The sequence below is a fragment of the Caretta caretta genome, chromosome 11 (genome assembly GCF_965140235.1).
Source record: "Caretta caretta isolate rCarCar2 chromosome 11, rCarCar1.hap1, whole genome shotgun sequence".
NCBI classification, from domain to species: Eukaryota; Metazoa; Chordata; order Testudines; family Cheloniidae; genus Caretta; species Caretta caretta.
Window position 1 is genome coordinate 80,534,454 of NC_134216.1, and position 23,275 is coordinate 80,557,728.

Consider the following 23,275-nt stretch of genomic DNA (forward strand, 5'->3'; position numbering starts at 1 on the left):
CTTTGTCAAGCCTGACCTTAAAAACTTCTAAGGAAGGAGATTCTACCACCTCCCTAGGTAACGCATTCCAGTGTTTCACCACCCTTCTAGTGAAAAAGATTTTCCTAATATCCAACCTAAACCTCCCCCACTGCAACTTGAGACCATTACTCCTTGTCCTGTCCTCTTCTACCACTGAGAATAGTCTAGAACCATCCTCTCTGGAACCACCTCTCAGGTACTTGAAAGCAGCTATCAAATCCCCCCTCATTCTTCTCTTCTGCAGACTAAACAATCCCAGTTCCCTCAGCCTCTCCTCATAACTCAGTTCATCAACTCTCCTCATAACTAAGTTCATCAATACATACTACTTAACCCAGGGGTTCTCAACCTTTAATTTCTGAGGCCCCCACAACATGCTGTAAAAACTCCACGGCCCAGCTGTGCCACAACAACCGGTTTTCTGCATATAACAGCCAGGGCCGGCGTTAGGGGGGAGCAAGCAGGGCAGTTGGCCAGGGCCCCACACCACAGGGGGCACTGCAAAGCTAAATTGCTCAGGCTTCGGCTTCATGCCTGAGTGCCGGGGCTAGGGGGCCCCAGGCTGCAGTCCCATGTGGCAGGGCTTCAGCTTTCTGCCCTGGGTCCGAGCAAGTCTAATGCCAGCCCTGCTTGGTGAACCCCCTGAAACCTGCTCACAGCCCCGCAGGGGGCCCTAGACGCCTGTTTGAGAACCCCTATCTTAACCTTTGCACTGGCACCTGATAATGTGATAATGGGCACTTTCTAAATATTTATACAGTAATTCTGTGAAGCCTTTCCATCCCCTCCCACCCTGACACCCCAAAGCTTCCCTGGAAATTCAGAGAAGTCTTGATTTCCTCCTTTGCAAACCTCCCCATCTCTTTCCTTATTCTGTCTCTCTTCTTCCCTTCCCCGCTTTCTTCTCCACTGCCTTCTTCAGCAGTGTGCCTTTTTGTAAAGAGGACTACATCATAACGTATACTCACAGTGGGATTTAAGGCTGCCTAGCATTTCCTGAATTTTGAGTGCTTCACTCTGCTGTCTTAATGTTCATAGAACATCAGGGTTGGAAGGTACCTCAGGAGGTCATCTAGTCCAGCCCCCTGCTCAAAGCAGGACTAATCCCCCCAATTTTTGCCCCAGATCCCTAAATGGCCCCCTCAAGGATTGAACTCACAACCCTGGGTTTAGCAGGCCAATGCTCAAACCATTGAGCTATCCCTTGTAGCTATTTTATGAAATATACATTTCATTTTGTTAGTTTTGTGACTTTACATATGCACAAGAGAACCTAACTGTTTACATCTTAATTTATTTACTCTCACTTCATAACCAACTATATGTGATTGTGTGTTGCATAGTCCATTTTCATGCCTCCACAAAGCTGAACAATATTCTTAAAATACATAATTGCACACTTTGCCAGTTGTAATGAAGGACTCTTCAATACAGGGGTTCGTTAAAGAGAACTTTGAATTTCCTTGCTTTGCTAATTCAAAATTTCAACCTTAACACTGAATTATTGTAGTGTTTTCATTAACTAATCTACTAATAAAAATATGTACCCCCTGCTTATTGCAAACTTCTGATTTAACGTCTAAGTTCTTGAGATCCAAAATAAGAAACCACAGGCAGTTCTAGAGCCTGATTTCGGGACTCTTTCAACACTTTCTGTCAGATTCTGCTATTGTGACCCCTTCACGTCGAAATCGAAGCAGCGAGAGTGTGGACAGTCTTGGTGGCTTGTCGCCAAGTGAACTCACAGCAATCCAGTGCAAAAATATCCCTGACTACCTTAATGACACGAATGTGCTCGAGAAGCATTTTGGACGGATGAAAGTCCGGCGCATCTTTACCAGGCGCAGCAAAAAGCTGGCTATTATTCACTTTTATGATCATGTGAGTATTTAATGTAAATTTAAAAATAGATGTGTAGTATCTAAATGTTTGTTTGGGATGTGTACAGCCATTCACTGTGGTGGAGTTAATGGATTTCTGCTCTAACCAATCAACATCTGGAGACCAGACTATATTCTAATCACTAAAGGTGATCCCATCAGATCAGGATTGGGGTATATTGATGGAACAGCATGGGGAAGCCTATGTTGCTAACAGGTGCTGTACCTGTTCTGTAGTTAAAAAGAGGCCTTCAGTCTTGAGCTATCAGCCTGATACAGTACTGATTAGGGTACCATAGAATTCAGCTTTATGTGACCTCCACACAAGGCAATCTTCTGCTGGGGCAGTCTCCTTGCCACATACGGCATTTGGCTTTTAGTGACATCTAGGGAGATCTCCGAACTCCCCGTGGAACAAACATATCTTTGTACATGCTGTATAGACTTCTTTACATCTTGTTCCGATGCTAATGGTCCCTGGTATTGCATGCTGTTTTTCAGGCTGCTGCTGCTCAGGCAAGGAAGAAGGCAAAAGGGTTACATAAAGACATAGTAACATTTTGGCATAAGAAGAAAACAAGTAAGCTTTTATTGTCTGTATTTCTTCTAGGCATGATATAAGAGGGTGACAATCAGTTGATTTCAGTGGAGTGGCACCTGTTTGCACCAGGTTGGAATTTGGCTCCAGAAGTAAAACACTGTTTCTGTGGTGGTTTCTCCCTTTGTGATGGGCACCAAATGCAAAGGCTGTGCTTATGTACAGTATCTGATTTGTACAGTCTGTAAGAAAATAAGACGAATGTACTTGGAGTAAAAATTCAAAAATAAAGTAATTCTTGGTGGTGTCTGCTAACCCTCAGCTTTTTAAAGTCAAATATTGTTCATAAGACGATGTTGATTAAGTGAGAGTGGTTTTCTTCCAATGACCTATTATTAAGACTCTGTGTTTGTCATGAAGGTCATGGAAGTCATGGATTCTGTGACTTTCCATGACCTCCGTGACTTCTGCAGCGGCCCATGCAGCTGGCCCGGGAGCCACCTGAGCAGCTCGGGCAGCCCGTGGGCCATTCGCACCAGTTGTTGCTGGGGCAGTCTCAGGTCCCCTGCCATGCAGCAGCAGGAATTTGGATGTGGGGGGATTCAGGGCTGGGCATTGGGGTGCTTACCTGGGGGGGTCTCTCCGGAAGGGCAATAGGAACTCCCCTCCATCAGCTCTTAGCTCCATGTGCTGCCTCTGTCTGTAGGCACCGCCCCCTGCAGCTCCCATTGGCTGCAGTTCCCAGCCAATGGGAGCTGCAGAACAGGGGTTTGGGATGCAGTGGAGGCAGCCCTGAAGTTAGGAGCTGAAGGTCTCTGCTTCCCAGGAGCTGAGGGAGGGGAACCTGCCCCAGCCCTGCCAACCCCTCTGCCCCAGCACCCACAGCAGTACCTGCGCCTCCTCCCAAGCACCCGCAGTGCCCCAGGGCCATGCCCTCCCCCCCCCCCCCCCCCAGTTTTAGTCAGGGGTATATAGTAAAAGTCATGGACAGGTCACTGGCCGTGAATTTTTGTTTACTGCCCATGACCTGTCCATGACTTTTACTAAAAATACCCATGACGTAGCCTTACCTGTTATATATCTAATCTGCTATTCTCCTACTTCACTTTTTGTTTTTTGGCCTTAAGGATTAAATGTAGGTCTTGAATTTAACTGTCCTACTTAAAAGCTATAATGCCTTTATAAAGCACCCATGGATAACCAGCCGATTAGGCACTAGCTGTTGTGAACGTTCCTAACATTGTGGTTTTATGAGTAGCAAGATCCTCAGGCTGCCAAATAAACTTTTTAGATTGTTGGGTAAAATTTTAATGTGAGAACTATTTGCATAATAAAAGAGATGGTGTTTTCTCCTTCTAGTATTCTTGCAAACTAGGAACCATCTGGAAAGCTGACTTCTGGGGCAGATATACTCTCCCTTGCTGAATTAAATGTTTGATGTAAGGTTACATGGTGCTGATGTCTTCAGTTTCTTTCCTGTTCCTCTTTTCCTCATGTTTTGGCTACTTAGTTATGTCTTTCCCTTTTAGTGTATTGTGTTAAAATAAGTGTTTAAATGTAATAATTTGTATGGGTCTGTCAGACATGAGTTGTTATGATCAGCTCCCGCAGACGGTGGTCCAGCTTGGAAGTATACGTCCCATGTTAACTTTCCTTTGGAACAAAACACTCTAGTTAACCTTATTGTAAACATACTCCTAGGATCGAAGTATCACTACGTGGTACTCTGCACAGGGGTTCTCACAACAAATTTTTTGGTGGCCTCAGAGTGTGGCCACCAATTCTTGCTGGTGGCCTCTCTGACAATTTTTCCTAAAATACTTTAGGAAAAACAAATAAATATACACATATACATGTCCAGATCATTATAATTTATATATGTAGGGTTTGTTTATTTGTTTTTTGAAGACTCAATAATACAAATAATGTATAGTTGTCTCTATTCTTTACTAGACCAAAACAGAATAGAAACACAAATAAGGTGCTTTGAACAGTCTTGTCTTTTTTCTTGTTGTTTCTTTTGCTTTTTTGGGTTGTGGTTTTTTTTTTTTTTTTTTTTTTTGAGACTTGCTAGCTATAAGTAAGTCTGCTGTGAAAAGTGATATATGTATGTTTGTTAATATCACTTTTCACAGCAGACTTACTCACCTCCGGGGACAAATTAAGCCCTGGAGGGGAGGTGGGTACAGAGGCAGCAGGCGATGCGGCACTGGGGGAGGCAATGGGAGCCAGAGGTGATGGGGGCAGGGGAAGCTCGGGGATAGAGCCTGCCACCACGCAGCCAGGGAACAGAGCCCAAAGCCACACACCTGGGACAGGGCCTGGGGACAGAGCCTGAAGCCCCGTGGTTGGAGCCTGCCACCCACCACCCCAGGGCTGAAGCCCAACCCCACCACTCCCAGGAAGGTGGGGAACTCACTAACTGCCTGCTCCTCCAGAGGGAGGCGGGCCTAACCACTGCTAGTGGCCCCTGGGCTGCTACTTTGCCCTCTGCTCTCCCAAACCACGGCCCAGGAGGCTGTGGCCGCAAGAAAAGCCCCTGGTGGCCGCCTTTGAGAAATGCTTGGACAAATACCAGTACCAAAAGTACTGCCTCATAATTCCACAGCCCTAAACTTCCCCACAAAAAACGAATGCAAACTGCTGCAGTGTTGTCCTCCTGAAGCTCTGAGAGTGCTTACTTGCCCATGCTCCTCTCATTATGACATTAACTTTGGAGCCTGATTGTGAAAATGGCTTCATCTTAAATTATTTCACTTTTGATCATTTTAGCAAAACAACCTAGCCAACATACCAGATGTGTGCTGCGGCTGCCAAAGGCATACACATGGCCCCAGCTCTCCACAGAGTTCAGATTTAAGTTCTGAGGACACGTGCATCCGAGAATGAGTCTGTACAATGATTATCCAAATGTCTTGGGAGACATTCAGAACACTTGGATAAATCACAATTTCTGATAAAATTCATATCTGTACAAATTTCTGATTTGGGAGACATCCAAAACTGGGAAATCCAAAGTTCAGATAATCAGGCTTTACATTTGTTGACAATCTGCCAAACAACTACAGTTATTGCTCAATAAACCTTTTGTCGGTTCATATTGAACTACATAACTGTATGGATTGTAGTGTCTCATTCTGTCAGTCTGCAACAGAACCAGTAAGTTTCATAGTCCTACACTGTGGAATTGAACTGGTGCATGACACATCCTCTAATGCAAAATAGCTTGCAAATGCTGTTTAAATTCACATGTCTGTGACTTCTAAAACCATAAGGAAATACAATTAAAACAAATTAGAACACATTTTTTCAAGAAGTAAATTTAAAAATTTCAGTTGCATGATTTGGCAAGTATCTGACCTCACTTGGTATATTATTCAGGTCTTGGTAAGGGAGAATTTTCATCTAAGGAGAAGAAGGCAGATGAAGATGAAGGGAGACAAAGCAAAGAAGAGCAAAACTATCAGCATTCCCCTCTTCGCAAATCTTTAATAAGACCCTCCACCAGTAGCAACCTGTCTAGTAAAAGGTATGTTCATTTCTCTAGCAGTCTGGCTGATAGAGACCTTTTCCATGACAGGAATTTCCTATCAGAATGTATGTCTAGTAACCACAATCATTTTGTATTGAGTAAACAAGAAAAAAAAAAACAAAGTTCCCATTTAGTCATGGCAGTTTTGTTTGCAGTTTCTGATAAGTTCCTTTAATTGTATTGTATATTTATTGTTTACCTTCTCTGTTGTTCATTCCAGTTGGAATGTGAGTGTTCTTAGGAGCCTTTTGGTCTTGTTAAAATTCGAAGGTTGAGGCATATGTTGAACAGATAATTTTTTCCTATATGTGCAGTAATGCTTCTGATTTCATGCATGATTTGGATCTTAAGATGCCTTATTTATTCTTAATTTGCCTGTTAAGTTATATATCCGTGGCTTTTTTTCCCAATGGGGCCTCACACTGTTTTGGCTACAAGACCATAAAGCAACTGCTCTTCTGTTCTTTTCATTGTAATAGGCTTAGATAATAACCACTATAGTTAAGATTTCAAACCATTATAACTTGTGTTTTCAGATGTTCTTAGCTTGCTGAAGTTTTCCAAGCTTGTTCTCTTCCCAAAGGTGAATTTTGTTTAGCTATTTGAGCAAAATCCCTTCAGCCACTTTTGTTTTGTGGTGTGAGAAAAATAAAATGTTGTACATTAAATTATTGTGGCAGCTCATTTTGCTCAGCTGCATTTTAAAACTTGAAGCTCACCATACAAATAAATCTCAGTTGTAAATACTGTCCTAATTTGTTATGTTTCAGAGTAACAGCCGTGTTAGTCTGTACTCAAAAAGAAAAGGAGTACTTGTGGCACCTTAGAGACTAACCAGTTTATTTGAGCATAAGCTTTCGTGAGCTACAGCTCAGTTCATCGGATGCATACTGTGGAAAGTGTGGAAATCTTCAACAATTTCCACAGTATGCATCCGATGAAGTGAGCTGTAGCTCATGAAAGCTCATGCTCAAATAAATTGGTTAGTCTCTAAGGTGCCACAAGTACTCCTTTTCTTTTTGCTAATTTGTTATAAAAATCAATTGTTGGATAATCAGCTGTTATAAAATGCCTGCGGGATTGGGCCTTTCATAGTCTCTGGATATATTTGTGTCGGTATGGAATATGGTCCTAATGGAATAACCTGTTGTGTTTCTGGGTAGCATTCCAACATGTAAGATACCATCTATTCAAGACTGAATAGTCTGTCAAGCGATTTTACTAGCCAAACACTCTAGTTCTTTAGTATTATACGAAAAAGTTTGTTGCAGTCAGGAACAGAATCAAACTACCATACTGTGTGCTGATCTTGAACTGCTGCATGCAGTATGTCCCATGGCTGTCCAAATTTGAGACTTTTTTCAGATCTGTCTAGGGGATTTAGATACATAACTTCCACTTAAATTAATTACGCGTTTATGTAAATGAGTTGTCTAAATGCTCAAGACTGCACTGACCATCATAACTGTAATGTACAGAAGTATAACATTGCTGACAGGATCACATTTCCTGAATGGTTTTAGACAATAATGTGAGATGTATGTTAAGAGTAGAAATCCAGGCAAATGTACATTCTCTTTGGCTTGCAGTCCCTCTTATTTTCACAGTGTCCAGTAGAGTATCACTGATCAAATCTGTTGTTTATTTCTAGTTCTCCAGCTAAGAAATCTGCTCTTACAAAGTCGCTGCAATTTGAGGCAGACCCTTTTGATTCTGGGACTGAAGGGCAGAACTCTGAGAGTTTGGCTGTATCAGCATCCTCTGTCAGTAACCTGATAGGCTCAGTGGCCGAGACCTCTGAAGACAAATATCGCCTTCTGGACCAAAGGGATAAAATAATGCGTCAAGGTAACATTGGTAATTGTGCGTGTGTAGATGAGGATAATCAAATGTAATGCTGATTGTTGTAGGAACTAGGAAGGAATTCTTTCTCTGTCAAAATATGGCCTTTTTCTGTGGCATCCAGCATTGGCCACTAGTAGAGGTAGGACCTGATGGACCAATGGTTTGATCTGCCCTAGCAAATCTCGTATCCTACTTGTCACTCTTGAGAGTCTTATTTTAAACTTGGACACTACAAATCTAGAAGTTCAACATCTATAAAGCTGCATCCTCAGGGGGAGCAGCTCAACTACTCAAATGACAATAAAATACCTGAGCTCAGATCCCAAGAGGGTAAACTTTTACCTTTATTTTTCATTTATTTTGTTGTATTTAATAAAACTGGTTTATGATAAAAATGACACATTGCTTCTGAGACGTAAGAATGTTATTTTATAATTTTGTAGAGTTTTTACCATTAGGACATTTGTATTAGCTAGATCCCTATTAGGCTTGTCTGATGAGATCAACACAATCTCTCTATCATTTACTAGGGAGAGAAACTAGGCAATGAAGTATTATGAAATCTGCTTACATTATTTAAAATCTTTTTTTCTGCTGGAAAGGGACTCTCGAGTGAGGTAAATGAGTACAATGTCTGCGTATGAAACCAAAGAGGTTAGACTCTGGATTCTCAGTTACCATGGTGGATGGTTGTGCTGTAAGAATCTGCATAGAACAGCCTATAAAATAGCATGGTTTTCTCCTCCTGTCAGAGGGACTGCTCTGTTTAGGTAGACTTGTTTCTCATAGTCCTTACAACATTCCATGTTTCTTTATTGCACATGGATATCTGTTCTGACGAGTAAGTATCAGATAGTATCCCTGTCAAAAGAATGTTTATGCATACTTTATTGGCATGTACTGTATAAAAGAGGCATTAGTTTAGGATATTTTAAACATTTCTCAAAACACGGAATTGTATGGGAGCTAACTTTTGAGTGCAGCTACAAGGCTAAAGTGCATTGAAGGAGTAAAGATACGTATTACACAGATCAGAAATTGTAAGAGAGTCCATTCTTAAAAGCCTGTCTTTTATATGTGAGAAGGGATCAGTGGATTCCCTAGGGAACTATCTAGATGCCATGTTAGTAGTTTCATATTAAACTTGTTTTACTACTGTATTTGTGTAATGTTATTGGAGCAAAAGTCTTAGCAAATAGACACTAGTTTTTGTGTGTGTTTGATCTGGAAATCTTACATTGGTAAGCAATAAATAGTCAGCACATGGGTTTATAGGGGCATGACTCTAAAATTAATTTGGAGCCATGGAATGTTTACCTCATATGGATTGAGCTGCTTCATGGTGCTGTGCATACCAGCATCTTTCTGGTGGCGCCATTAGTTTCTGAAAGACCTGCACATTTAAAGAAAAAACAACCTGCATGTTTTTAGTGACGAAGATATCCTTTTGAAAGTGGATTGTTACAGTACTGAGTGCAGACAGCGAAAAATGTCTGTGTTGCTGAAGCGTTTAAATGCAGTAAAACTGCTGAGTAAAAGGGTATGTTGTTCAAGTGGACTCTGCAAGGAAAGGGGGTATGTTGGCATAGCAAGATTACAGGAATGGGGAGCAAGACAATGGATCAAGTGCTACATGCTTGGCCCTAAATTACAGGCTTCCCTGAGGCAGAGTGACTAGTCACCAATTTCTTATGCATGTAGATGCCTTTTCCCTCATCCTTTCTATAACCTGGCTTTGCATGGGGGAAGATGCATAATTTAGTCTTAAGAGTCATGTGAACTGCCATTTATCTCTCTGTTGTGTCAGCTCTGCAGCCTAATGATTATTTGAATATGACCTATTACTCAGCTCATCATATCAAAAACATCTATCTGCCCTTGGATTTTGTCTAGAGCAGTGGGTCTCAATCAAGGATATGTGTACCCCTGCGGGTACGCAGAGGTCTTTCAGGGCGTACTTCAACTCATCCAGATACTTGTCTAGTTTTACAGCAGGCTATGTAAAAAGCACTAGCAAAGTCAGGACAAACTAAAATATCATCCAGTGACCTGGTTTTACTTCTCTATATACTTTACACTGCAATACAAGTACAATTTGTATTCCAATCGATTTATTTTATAATTATATGGTAAAAATGAGAAAGTAATTACTTTTTCAGTAATAGCGTGCTGTGACACTTATGTCTGATTTTTGTAAGCAGGCAGTTTTTAAGTGATGTGTAACTTGCGGTATGCAAGACAAATCAGACTCCTGAAATGAGTACAGTAGTATGGAAAGGTTGAGAACTACTGGTCCAGAGTACCCCTACCCCTTTTTCCCCCACGTGTCCCAGTCTGGCCCTCCCAGGGGCTGCGGGGGGGGCCGTGCCTGCAAATGGTCAACGTCAGCAAAATGTCTCACGGTCCGCAATCAGATTACCCTGTTGGGCTGTAGGTTGCCCACCACTGGGCTAGACAGAGTGATAGATGCAAAGTCACTGAAGAAGAGGAATCCACTGTCAGGTCACCCACTGTTAGTGCCTGAATGATCTTAGTTACCCTCTACATTTGTTCAGTACAGTGTACTGTCAGCACTCTAGTAAATAATAGAGAGTGGATGTTTGGGTTCCTGCTGAAACATGGCATACCTAGGGCTGTAATCTGATTTGATTATATCTGGGTGATGTACATCAGTTGGAAATGAAGGAGCAGGACACTTAACCGTTGTTTTTGTTTAACACTTGTTTAGCTCGAGTAAAAAGGACCGATCTAGGCAAAGCTAAAACATTTGTTGGAACGTGCCCAGACATGTGTCCTGAAAAAGAACGCTATATGAGGGAGACAAGGAACCAGCTCAGTATCTTTGAAGTGGTCCTAGGATCTGACAAGGTACCAGCCTCTATGTACTGACTGCTGCTGTTTTGATTGTTTATTTGCTGTCATTGAATTGTCAGTTAAGCTGTCAACACTGTGCAATATATTTCTTGTTTAATTCTGATGAAAATTTCTAGGGACCAATGACTCTAGATCCCAGAACTTAAATATGAACTGGGTTTTTTACAAAGAAATCCCTTGTTTGTTTGTAGATGCACAGATAGTAAAACCCTTTCCAAGGCTGCAGTACGGGTATATAAAATTCCCCATTACAGGGGAAAAGCTCTCTTTTAAATTGATAATAGGTTATTGTAACAATTATAGACTCATAGGTGTGACAGGTTGCTCCCTCTCCCCCGGCGTGCCCCCTGATGTACTGGGGATCCACTGAGCCCTCCCGTTCCTCCAGCCTGGGCTCGCTCACTCTGTCTTGCTGTGCCAGGCCCTCAAGCCTCCTCTGGCACACACATAGGTAAGGCAACACCCAGCTGTAAAAGAACACAGAAGCTCAGATCAGCTCTGTGTGGGAAAATTCAGTTCAGGGATTGCCCAGCACTCAAGTGCACACCCGCTCCAGGAGTGTAAACCCAAAATTGTATTGTCTTGTGCTGCACCCAAATCTGTACCAGCGTAAGCTCATGAAAATCACCCCCTCCCTCAATGTGGAGGAAGATGTGCACAGCTTTTTGCCCTCCAGTTATGAATTGCGCAAACTGGTTTATAGGAAACAAAAACAAGTTTATTAACTACAAAGAACAGATTTTAAGTGATTATAAGGGATAGCAAGCAGATCAAAGTAGATTACTTGAGAAAATAAAGCAAACACACCAACGAAGCTTAATACACTAAAGAAACTGGCTACAAGTAATAATTTCTCACCCTAATGTTGTTTTAAGCAGGTTGCAAAGATTCTTGAAGAACAACTTCTTTTGCTTGCAGCTTAGAACTCCAGATATTCCTTTCATGGGCCAGACACCTTCTAGCCTGGATCCATTCTTCCCTTCCCCAGATCAGTCTTGGGTGTTTCCAGCAGTCGTCTTGGGCAGGGATTCAGTGAAGAACCGACCCTGATTACCTCACTTCCCTGCCTTAAATAGGATTTAAATATGGCCGGAATCCTTTGTCTCTGTGTGATTTCCCACCTCTGTGGAAAAATGCTAGTAGTCCAAGATGGAATCTAGTACCAGGTGACATGATCACATGATGTTGCAACCTCAAAGCAGCATCCCAGGAAGCTTCTCAGGAAGGTGGGAGATTAGCATCTTCAAAGTCCTATTGTTCTCCCTAATGGCCCATTGACTAACCAGGCAGACTGACTGCATTTTGTCTGCTGGGCGTTCCCCAGGTGCAAACACAGTTATAATTGTTACATAGTCAATATTCCTAACTTCAGATACAGAAATGATACATCCATACAAATAGGATAATCATAGTCAGTACATCATAACCTTTCCAAAAATATCTTACATGACCCATCTTGCATAAAACATAACTATATCTCTATGAAGAATATGGGGCATAGTGTCACAAAAAGGTTAGAAGGGACTGCAAGGATCATCTAGCCTAACCCCCTGCCAAGATGCAGGATTTGTTGTGTCTAAACCATCCAAGACAGATGGCCATCCAGCCTCCCTTTGCAAACTCCAGGGAAGGAGCTTCCACAACCTCTCTAGGCAGTCTGTTCCATTGTCCTACTGTTCTTAGTTAGAAACTTTTCCCTGAGATTTAATCTAAATATGCTATGCTGTGGTTTGAACCTATTGCCTCTTGTCCTGCCCTCTGTGGCAAGAGAGAACAAGTTTTCTCCATCTTTTTTATGCCAGCCTTTCAAGTATCTGAAGACCGCTCTAATGTCCTCTGTTAATATCCTCTTTTCCAAACTAAACATACCGTGTTCCTTCAGGTTTCAGAGAGGTAGCTGTGTTAGTCTGTATCAGCAAAAACAACGAGGAGTCCTTGTGGCACCTTAGAGACTAACACATTTATTTAGGCGTAAGCTTTTGTGGGCTAAAACCCACTTCATCAGATGTATGGAGTGGAAAATACAGTAGACAGGTATAAATATACAACACATGAAAAGATGGGAGTTGCCTTACCAAGTGGGGGGTGAGTGCTGATTGTAACATTCAAAAACCAGTAGGAGAGCACTTCAGTCTCCCTGGACACTCAATAACAGACTTAAAAGTGGCCATTCTTCAACAAAAAAAACTTCAAAAACAGACTTCAAGGAGAAACTGCAGTACTGGAATTAATTTGCAAACTGGACACCATCAAATTAGGCTTGAATAAAGACTGGGAGGGGCTGGGTCACTACAAAAAGTAATTTTCCCTCTGCTGATATTCACCCCTTCTTGTCAACTGTTGGGATTAGGCCACATCCACCCTGATTGACTTGGCCTCATTAGCACTGACCCCCCACTTGGTAAGGCAACTCCTATCTTTTCACGTGTTTCTTCAGACTTTGCTCAGGTGGCTTGCATTCTGTATCTTTGATCTTCTTTGGATCCTTTCCATCTTCTCTACATCCTTTCTATACATTGGTGACCAAAATTAGACACAGTTCCCCAGCTGAGGCCTAACCAGCACTGCGTGACTAACCTCCCGTGACTTGCATGCTATGCCTCTGTTAATGCAACCTTGAATTACATTTGCTTTTTTTGCAATAGCATCACACTGCTGACCCACAACTCCCAGATTCTTCTCAGCAGTGCTACGGCCAAGCCAGTTATCCCCTATTTTGTATTTGAGCATTTGGTTATAATATATCTTGATCCGCTTTTATACCTGTAGTCCAAATACAGCAGCTTTGTCTTGTCTGTGGTGTAAGCAAGGGCTCATTCATCCCACTGAATCTGACCAAGACCTGTCTGTGTGTGTGTCTGCCTCCCAAAGGAGGAGAGCCTGGGCTTTTATACACTGTTTCATTCGGGGATGAATGCTACTTTTTCCTGATGTACTTGACAAGACACCCTGCTGATTTTGGGATGAATTTCTTCCTTCTCAAAACAGTTATTCCTCACCCTGTGAGCACTGCAGCCTCCTCTTCAGGCAGCAAAGAGAAGTGCTGCAGCTGTGACTGAAGCCACTCTGGATATTTTGGGAGGAATGATGGTTTGTGGTGCAAGCACTAGACTGGGACTCAAGATCAGAATTCTGTTCTGGTTCTGCCACAGACTCCTCGTATGACCTTGGATGGGTCACTCAGTTTCTCTGTGCCTCTGTTCCCCACCATTAAAACAGAGGTATAATAGCACCGCCCAGCCTCACAGGGGTGCTCATTTGCAAAGTGTTCAAATACTATAGTGGTGGGGACCATACAAAAGTCTTTATGTGAATAAATTAAATACCATCAAGTCAGTAGTTATGGCCCTGCCTGCAGAAATGACAGATGGGGGACAACTGGTATAATATACAAATACTAGAAGTTTAAATACTGAAATAGGTGAACTGGAGTGCCCAGCATTAAATGAAGGTATTGATTTAATAGGCATTACGCAAACTTGGTGGAATGAGGCTAATCAATGGGACATGGTAATACCAGAGTACAAAATATATAGGACTGACACAGTAAGTCAGGCTAGTAGAGGAGTGGCACTATATAAGAACATAAGAACGACCAGACTGTGTCATACCAAAGGTCCATCTAGCCCAGTATCCTGTCTTCTGATAGTGGCCAGTGCTGGGTGCCCCAGAGGGAATGAACAGATAGGAATCATCAAGTGATCCTCCCCATCACTCATTCCCAGCTTCTGGCAAACAGAGGCTAGGGACACCATTCCTGCCAATCCTGACTAATAGCCATTGATGGACCTATCCTCCATGAATTTATCTAGTTCTTTTTTGAACCCTGTTAGTGTCTTGGCCTTCACAACATACTCTGGCAAGGAGTTCCACAGGTTGACTGTGCATTGTGTGAAGAAATACTTTCTTTTATTTGTTTTAAACGTGCTGCATATTAATTTCATTTGGTGACCCTTAGTTCTTGTGTTATGAGAAGTAGTAAACAGCACTTCCTTACCTATTTTCTCTACATCAGTCATGATTTTATAGATCTCAGTCATATCTCTCCTTAGCTGTCTCTTTTTCAGGCTGAAAAGTCCCGGTTTTATTACTCTCTCCCCATATGGAAGCTGTTCCATACCCCTAATCATTTTTGTTGCCCTTTTCTGAACCTTTTCCAATTCCAGTATATCTTTTTTGAGATGGGGCGACCACATTTGCACGCGGTATTGAAGGTGTGGGTGTACCGTGGATTTATATAGAGGCAACATGATATTTTCTGTCTTATTGATTCCTTTCTTGATGATACCCAACATTCTGTTCGCTTTTTTGACTGCTGCTGCACAGAGAACTATCCACACTGACTCCAAGATCTCTTTCTTGAGCGGTAACAGCTAATTTAGACCCTATCATTTTATATGTATAGCTGGGATTATGCTTTCCAATGTGCATTATTTTGCATTTATCAACTTTAAATTTCATCTGCCATTTGTTGCCCAGTCACCCAGTTTTGAGAGATCCATTTGTACCTCTTCGCAGTCTGCCTGGGTCTTAACGATCTTTAGTAATTTTGTATCATCTGCAAATTTTGCCACCTCACAGTTTACCCCTTTTTCCAGATCATTGATGAATATGTGGAATAGGACTCGGCCCAGATCAGACCCCTGGGGGACACCACTATCTACCTCTCTCCATTCTGAAAACTGACCATTTATTCCTACCCTTTGTTTCCTATCTTTTAACCAGTTACCAGTCCATGAGAACACCTTCCATCTTATCCCATGGCAGCTTACTTTGCTTAAGAGCCTTTGGTGGGGGATCTTGTCAAAGGCTTTCTGAAAATCTAAATACACTATATCCACATGCTTGTTGACCCCCTCAAAGAATTCTAGTAGATTGGTGAGGCATGTTTTCCCTTTACTAAAACCATCTTGACTCTTCCTCAAATTATGTTCATCTATATGTCTGACAATATGTCTGTCAGGCCTCTGAGGCCTGTAATTGCAGGAATCACCTCCGGAGCCCTTTTTAAAAATTGGCGTCACATTGGCTATCCTCCAGTCATCTGGTTCAGAAGCTGATTTAAACGATAGGTTACAGATAACAGTTAGTAGTTCTGCAATTTCACATTTGAGTTCCATCAGAACTCTTGGGTGAATACCATCTGCTCCTGGTGACTTATTACTGTTTAATTTATCAGTGTGTTCCAAAACCACCTCTAATGACACCTCAATCTGGGACAGTTCCTCAGATCTGTCACCTAAAAAGAATGGCTCAGGTTTTGGAATCTCCCTCACATCTCAACTGTGAAGACCAATGCAAAGAATTAATTTAGTTTCTCCGCAATGGCCTTATTGTCCTTGAAAGAAAGCATAGATTCAGATAAAGTAAATATTGTAAATGAATCAAACTGTATATAGAATCTCGATGGATAGAAATTCCATGTTTGAACAATAGGAGTATCGCAGTAGGAATACACTACCAACCTCCTGACCTGGATGATTGTGGCCACCTGACCTGTGATTGTGAAATGCTGTGGGAGGCTAGAGAGGCTGCAAACACAGAAAATGCAATAAGATGGGAGATTTCAAGTATCCTCTTATTGACTGGGTATATGTCACCTCAGGAAGGAATACAGAGAGAACATTTTTTGACATCATAACTGACAGTTTCTTGGAGCAGCTTGTCCTGAAACCCACAAAGGGAGAGGCAATTCTTGCTTTTGTCCTAAGTGAAGCACCGGATCTGGTCCAGGGGGTGAATATAGCTGAACAGCTCAATAATAGTGAGCATAATGTAATTAAATTTAACATCTTTTTAAGGGGGGAAATGTGAAATACACCTACCACAGTGGCATTTTATTTCCAAAATGGAGCCTACACAAAAATGAGTTAAATAGCAACGAAAAGGAACATTGGCAAGGGTAAAATGCCTGAAAACTTCAGGGAGACTATTTTAAAACACCGTAATAGAGGCTCAAACTACATGTATACCTAAATAAAAAAAAAAAGTAAGAGGATCAAAAAAAATGAAACCCTGGCTAAACAAGAGAGTAATAGAGGCAGAGGCAAAAAGATATCCTTTAAAAATCCTAGTAAAGAAAACAGAAGCATAAACTCTGGCAAGACAAGTGTAAAATAATTATAAAGTAGGCCAGAAAAGAACTAGCTAAGGACACAGAAACTAACAGAAAAATATTTTTAAGTACATCAGAATCAGGAAGCCTGTCACACAGTCGGTTGGGTTACTGGATGATCGAGGTGCTAATGGAGCACTCCAGAAAGACCAGGCTGTTGCGGAGAAACTAAATGCAATCTTTGCATCTGTCTTCACTGCAGAGAACTTTGGGGAGATCCCCACACCCAGCCATTCTTTTTAGGGGACAGATCTGAGGAACTGCCCCAGATTGAGGTGTTAATAAAAGAGATTTTGGAACTAATTGATAAACAATAAGAAGTCCCCAGGACCCAAGTGTGAAATTTCAGAACTAACTGTGGTATGTAACCTATCGCTTAAATCAGCCTCTGTACCAGATGACTGGAAGGTAACTAATGTGACACCCATTTTTAAAAAAAGCTCCAGAGGTGATCCTGGCAGTTACAGGCCAACAAGCCCAACTTCAGTACCAGCAAATGGGTTGAAACAGATGGACATGATTTGTGGGGGAAGAGCCAACATGGCTTCTGTAAAGGGAAATCCTGCCTCACCAATCTATTAGAATTCTTTGATGGGGTCGACAAGTCTGTGAACAAGGGGGATCCAGTGGGTATAGTGTACTTAGACTTTCAGAAAGCCTTTGACAGGGTCCCTCTCTAAGGCTTGTAAGCAGTCCTGGGATAAGAGGTAAAGTCCTCTCATGGATCAGTAACAGGATAAAAGATAGGAAGCAAAGGGTAGGAACGAACGGTCAGATTTCACAATGGAAAGAGGTAAATAGTGGTGTCCCTCAAGAATCTGTATTGAGATCTGTGCTGTTCAACATATTCTGAAATGGTCTAGAAAAGGGGATGCACGTTGAGGTGGCAAAATTAGCAGATAATACAAAATTACCCAAGACAGTTAAGTCCAAAGCAGACTGCATGGAGTTACAAAGGGATTTCACTCAACTGGGAGACTGGGCCCCAAACTGCTAGATGAAATTCAATATTGATAAATTCAAAGTAATGCAGTTTGGGAAACATAATCCCGACTATGCATACAAAACAATTGGGTCTAAATTAGCTGTTGCCACTCAAGAAAGAGATCTTGGAGTCATTACGGCTAGTTCTCTGAAAACATCCACTCAGTGTTTAGCGGCAGTCAAAAAAGCTAACCAAATGTTAGGAACCATTAGGAAAGGGATAGATAATGCAACAGAAAATATCCTAATACCACTATATAAATCTATGCAACACCCACACCTGGAATACTCTCTGCAGTTCTGGTTACCTGATCTCAAAAAGGATATATTGGAATTGGAGAGGGTGCAGAGAAGGACAACAAAAATGATGAGGGGTATGGAACGGCTTCCATGGGAAGAGAGTTCAAAAAGACTTGGACTGTTCAGCTTAGAAAAGAGACAACGGGAGGGGCATATAATAGAGGTCTCTTAAAATCATGAATGGTATGAGAAAGTGAATGGGGAAGTGTTTACTTATCCCTTCAAAGAACTAGGGGTCACACAATGAAATTAATAGGCAGCAGGTTTAAAACAAACAAAAGGGGAAGTACTACTACTCACAATGTACAGTCAGCCTGTGGAACTCATTGCCAGAGGATGTTGTGAAGGCCAAAAGAACAACTGGGTTCAAAAAAGAATTAGATACATTCATGGAGATTAGGTCTATCAATGGCTATTAGCCAAGATCGTCAGGGACACAGCCCCATGCTCTGTGTATCCCTAAACCTCTGACTGCTAGAAGCTGGGACTGGATGACAGGATGGATCACTCTAAATTGCCCTGTTCTGATCATTTCTTCTGGGGCATCTGGCACCGGTCACTATCTGAGACAGGATACTGGGCTAGATGGACCATTGTTCTGACACAATATGGCCATTCTTATGTAAAAGATGTTGTTCTCCACAGCAAGGGTTGGTCACAAGTGTGGACAATGTCAAACTCTTTTTCAATAGCCTACTCTTTTCTGAAAGTAGATATTTGGCAATGGTTATGTTAACACAGTCAACTTAATACTCAGGATTTTAATATACACTCCGTGTTTCTTTGATTGCTCTCTCAGGTAAACCATGCAGCTGCAATAAAGGAATACAGCAGGTCTTCGGCAGACCAGGAGGAGCCTTTGCCCCATGAACTGAGACCTTCAGAGGTGTTGCGCATGACCATGGACTATTTAGTTACCCAAATCATGGACCAAGGGGAAGGGAATTACCGAGAGTGGTATGACTTTGTATGGAATAGGACACGTGGAATAAGAAAGGTAACCCTTGGCACTTGGACCCACTTGACAGAATCCAAAATACACCTGTAGCAGTTCAAAAATTAAACAAAAAGTAAAAAAAAAAAGACTCATCTTTTCGACAAAGTTTTCTGTAGAATGCTTGTGTGAAAAATATAAAATATGAATTCCAGCTGGAATTCACAATGACTTATCTATTTGGCTATGTTTGTAACTATTTCTAAATTTACAAATGTGTTGCTTTTCTTTTTGGTCAGGATATAACCCAGCAACATCTTTGTGACCCTCTAACAGTATCCTTGATTGAGAAGTGCACTCGCTTTCATATTCATTGTGCCCACCACTTGTGCGAGGAGCCCATGTCCTCCTTTGATGCCAAGATCAACAATGAGAACATGACTAAATGTTTGCAGAGCCTGAAGGAGATGTACCAGGACCTGGCTAATAAGGGTATTTACTGCAAGAGTGAAGCAGAGTTCAGAGGCTACAATGTGCTGCTGAATCTCAACAAGGGGGATATTCTCAGGTGAATTGTCAGCTTGTCACACTTGCCTCATCTTTTGCCTCTGGAACATTTGTATAATATAGAATTCATATTTAGAAGCTCTTAGGTGAAGGCTTTACTGTTACATTTTAAAAAATACAAATTGTCATCATGGAGATGTTTCATGATTATATATTCAGGTTTTGCATTGCATTTCCTGTAACTTACTTTTGAGAGAGCGGAGAAGAAAGAAACTGTTTATGCTCTAATCTTTTTAGCATTTGAATAATTCCCATTAGGTTTTTGCTTTTCCTTTCACTGAGGCAAATGTAGTGGGTGAGGGTCGCTTTCAGGGTTTCCTCTAAGCTGCGCGCCTGCACAAGAGTCAATCAAGTGCCGTGCACATCCGGCAACTTGGGTTCAAGTGCCCCTTCCCTCTGCTGCCATGCTGCTCCTGCCCTCTGCCTTGGAGCCTCTGGCCAGCTGCTTGTTGGTACTTGCTGCAATGCACGTACATTCTCGGTAATTTTATTCTTTCAAAGTGCTGTTGTTTTAGTATTTTGACTGGTCTTTGCATTTCATAATTTTATTTCTCTCTTACGCTTACATTTAATTTTTTGACAGTGAGTTCAAAAATGCCTAACTTGTCCTGGCTGGAGTAATTATCCCCATGGGAACTTAAAATTTTTTTTTTTTTTATATCTAGGTTTTTTGTTTCTACTGGTGGCGCACAGCCTCACATTACCTCGGTATTGCTGCTCATAAAATTAATTCTGCACGTGGACAGAAAAAACTAGAGGGAACTTTGGTCACATTCACACATTTGTTGGGACCAGTTGGACTGGAGGCAGCTTTCTGTATGTCTGGGTTAGCAGGGCAGCATCCCATTGATTTACATTGTGATGGCTGTATCATTGCCAATGAAAACTATAGATTTTTACGTGTAAGTTTAGAATTTGCTGATATCACAGAATGGAACAAACATTATGGAGAAACCCTAAAACTGCTGCCTCTCTGCAAGTTTTGTAATCTGCTTTTTTGCTGGTTTTAAGGCGCTGGTTGTGGGTAAGGTGTAGAGATAGATTTTCCTGTGTGTGTGCTAATGCAAGCCTCATGCATCCTGACAACAGCCGTGCAGGGTGGAGTGGGGAAATTTGCAGTGATGTCATAAAAGGGACAAGGCTTCTTTACTCTTCAGATGCTCAGTGAAGATGCTCAGAACTTATTTTTCATTTGCCTAAAACGTATTCATTTTCACCCCAACCCTCTCAAACTTTCACTTCCTGTTATTAAGGACTATTTATGGGACATATTTCAAACTACAGCCATTTTTCCTGCCGTATGTCGTAAAGTGTTATCTTATTTTAGTAAAAAGAAAAACTAATTTTATTTACCAATCCCAAACTGGGTGAATGGAATTTACTAAAATCTTCTTCCTCACCCAGAAAAAACCCAACCTTTGAATATAAACATTTGAATAAACGTCTTTTGGAATATCTGATTACTGAAATAAACAGCCCTGTTTTAAATGCATCAGAAAAACATTAAATTTCTTTAAGTGCTTCAATACTACCTTCCATTTTTCACCATGTGTAAGTAACTCAAAACTCACCTTTTGGGCTGAGAAAAGCGCAAAACTTTAGTCACAGGGGATTCTTTTTTCAGAAAGTGTCTAAATACATAAATTTTAAAATGAATTAACTTAGTCAGCCATGACAATATACCATTATGCTAATGCTAATTGAACTATTACATAAGAGCATAAATGATGAAAGGATACTGCTACTAATTCAATTTACATGCATTAGAGTTTTGCTATCAAGGCATCAAGACGATCTTTAATTGTGTGAGTGTTTTAAAAGTGGCCATTTTTAAAAATACATTCACAGACATCACTGTTGAGCTATGGTCATTAATGTTTAGATGATAAAACTCCCATCTTTCTTGTCTCAACAGAGAAGTGCAACAGTTTCAACCTGCTGTCCGAAACTCAGCTGAGGTCAGATTTGCAGTTCAAGCCTTTGCTGCATTAAACAGCAATAACTTTGTAAGGTTTTTCAAGTTGGTGCGAGCAGCTTCCTATCTGAATGCCTGTCTCTTACACTGTTACTTCAACCAGGTAAGAAAAAGGAGTGTGTGTGTGTGTTGTGTACCAGTGTCTAATAATACAGTGTGGGCCAGGGTTGATTCAAAAAGCGCCAAACCCAGTGCATATCTATTAAACCCTAATAGTTCTGCCTGCTGTATTCTTTAAGAAAAACCTCAGATTTACAAAGGAAGCAACCAAAATGCCTTTCCACCACAATGCAACATAGAAAAGCATGTAAAATATAGGATTTGCTTTCAGAGTGAGTGCATAACCATTTTAAAATTTGATATTCTTACATCCCACAAAATATGGAACACATTTTCAGGGTGGTTTTTTTTATTTTGGGGTCTCATTTATTCCTATGATTTGTACTGTCATCGTGCCTAGAAGTCCATCTCATGGACCAGGCCCCATTGTGCTAGGTGCAATGCTACCAGAGAACAAAGAGACGTCCTTGACTCGTTTTGGGAAACGTCAGTGCTCCGGTGTTGGAAACTCTTAGGCACTTGTGCTAGTGCATGAGAAACAAAAGAAAACGCTCATGAGGGGCCAGGCTTGAGTCGCTGTCCACAATGAGTAAAAGCTAAAAAGCAAACAATGCAAAAAGTGAAAAGAAAATTAAATATAAACAGTTCTTACCACTTGAATGGTAGAAGGTGGTGGTAATGTATAATTTTTCAAAACCGATTTTCCTATTGACAGTGCCCTCTTAATTTTCTAGTTGTAAAGAACAGCTCTGTCTAATACATATTTTATGAGGTCTTCCAGAAGTTTAATAGCTATTTGGCTTTTTGCTTTTTTTTTTTTTCCTTTTTCCAGATACGCAGAGATGCTCTCAAGTCGCTCAATATTGCCTACACTGTGAACACTCAGAGATCCACTGTCTTTCCTCTGGATAATTTGGTTCGCATGCTACTGTTTAGAGACTGCGAAGAAGCCACTGATTTTATAAGTTATTATGGCTTGAGTGTGTCCGATGGGTAAGAGCAAGGAGAGTCTGTATTTTTGTTAGTGCCCAAAAACCTCGCTCAGGGTCCTGTTGTGTTCGCTGCTGTACAAACACATCTTTGATCCAAGATGAGAGCTGCAGCTTGGCAACAGGAAAGAGACATGAGTTAAATCAAGACTGGATTTTTTTAAAAAATCTGTTCTATTTCAAAAGAAATTATTTTTGGGGAAGTTCTGTAGCCTTTGTTATACAAGAGATCAGACAAGCTGATCACAGTGTAGTCCCTTCTGGCCGTGAAATCTGTCCCTTCCAGCGATGCTAGAGCTAACAGGCAGACTACATTGCTACCAGCAATGGTTAGTAAAATATGCAGAAGATTGTCTCAAAACTTCAGCTGCATGAATTGAAGGTGACTTGCAGCTCTAAATGAAAAACTATCCAGTCACTGTTGAATTCTGTGCTTGATGTTCCTAATAACCAGAACACACTATTTGTGTCATTAGAAACCTTCAGAAAACAGGCTAGGATGTAAGGTGGGACTTTCAAGAGTGATTAATGTTGGCCCTGATGCTGCCATTGAAGTCGGGGAGTTTTACCATTGACGTAAATGGAAAATGAGTTAAGCCAACGCTGAGCACTTTGGGAAATTCCACCCTTCATATTGGGACATTGGGGCATTAACTACATA

The 23,275-nt window shown here is 41.4% G+C and overlaps 1 protein-coding gene across 2 annotated transcripts in view; it reads left to right on the top strand.

The window, feature by feature from the left end:
* The window catches only part of MCM3AP (minichromosome maintenance complex component 3 associated protein), an 80,874-nt gene that overhangs the window by 7,236 nt on the left and 50,363 nt on the right, over positions 1 to 23,275 (top strand). For both annotated transcript variants that reach the window (XM_048868919.2, XM_075118204.1), the window contains 9 exons: positions 1,682 to 1,902; positions 2,403 to 2,481; positions 5,821 to 5,968; positions 7,623 to 7,819; positions 10,545 to 10,684; positions 18,889 to 19,086; positions 19,323 to 19,591; positions 21,506 to 21,668; positions 22,458 to 22,618. In XM_048868919.2, the coding sequence (XP_048724876.1) occupies positions 1,682 to 1,902; positions 2,403 to 2,481; positions 5,821 to 5,968; positions 7,623 to 7,819; positions 10,545 to 10,684; positions 18,889 to 19,086; positions 19,323 to 19,591; positions 21,506 to 21,668; positions 22,458 to 22,618 (1,576 nt within the window). The remainder of the gene's footprint in view (positions 1 to 1,681; positions 1,903 to 2,402; positions 2,482 to 5,820; positions 5,969 to 7,622; positions 7,820 to 10,544; positions 10,685 to 18,888; positions 19,087 to 19,322; positions 19,592 to 21,505; positions 21,669 to 22,457; positions 22,619 to 23,275) is intronic.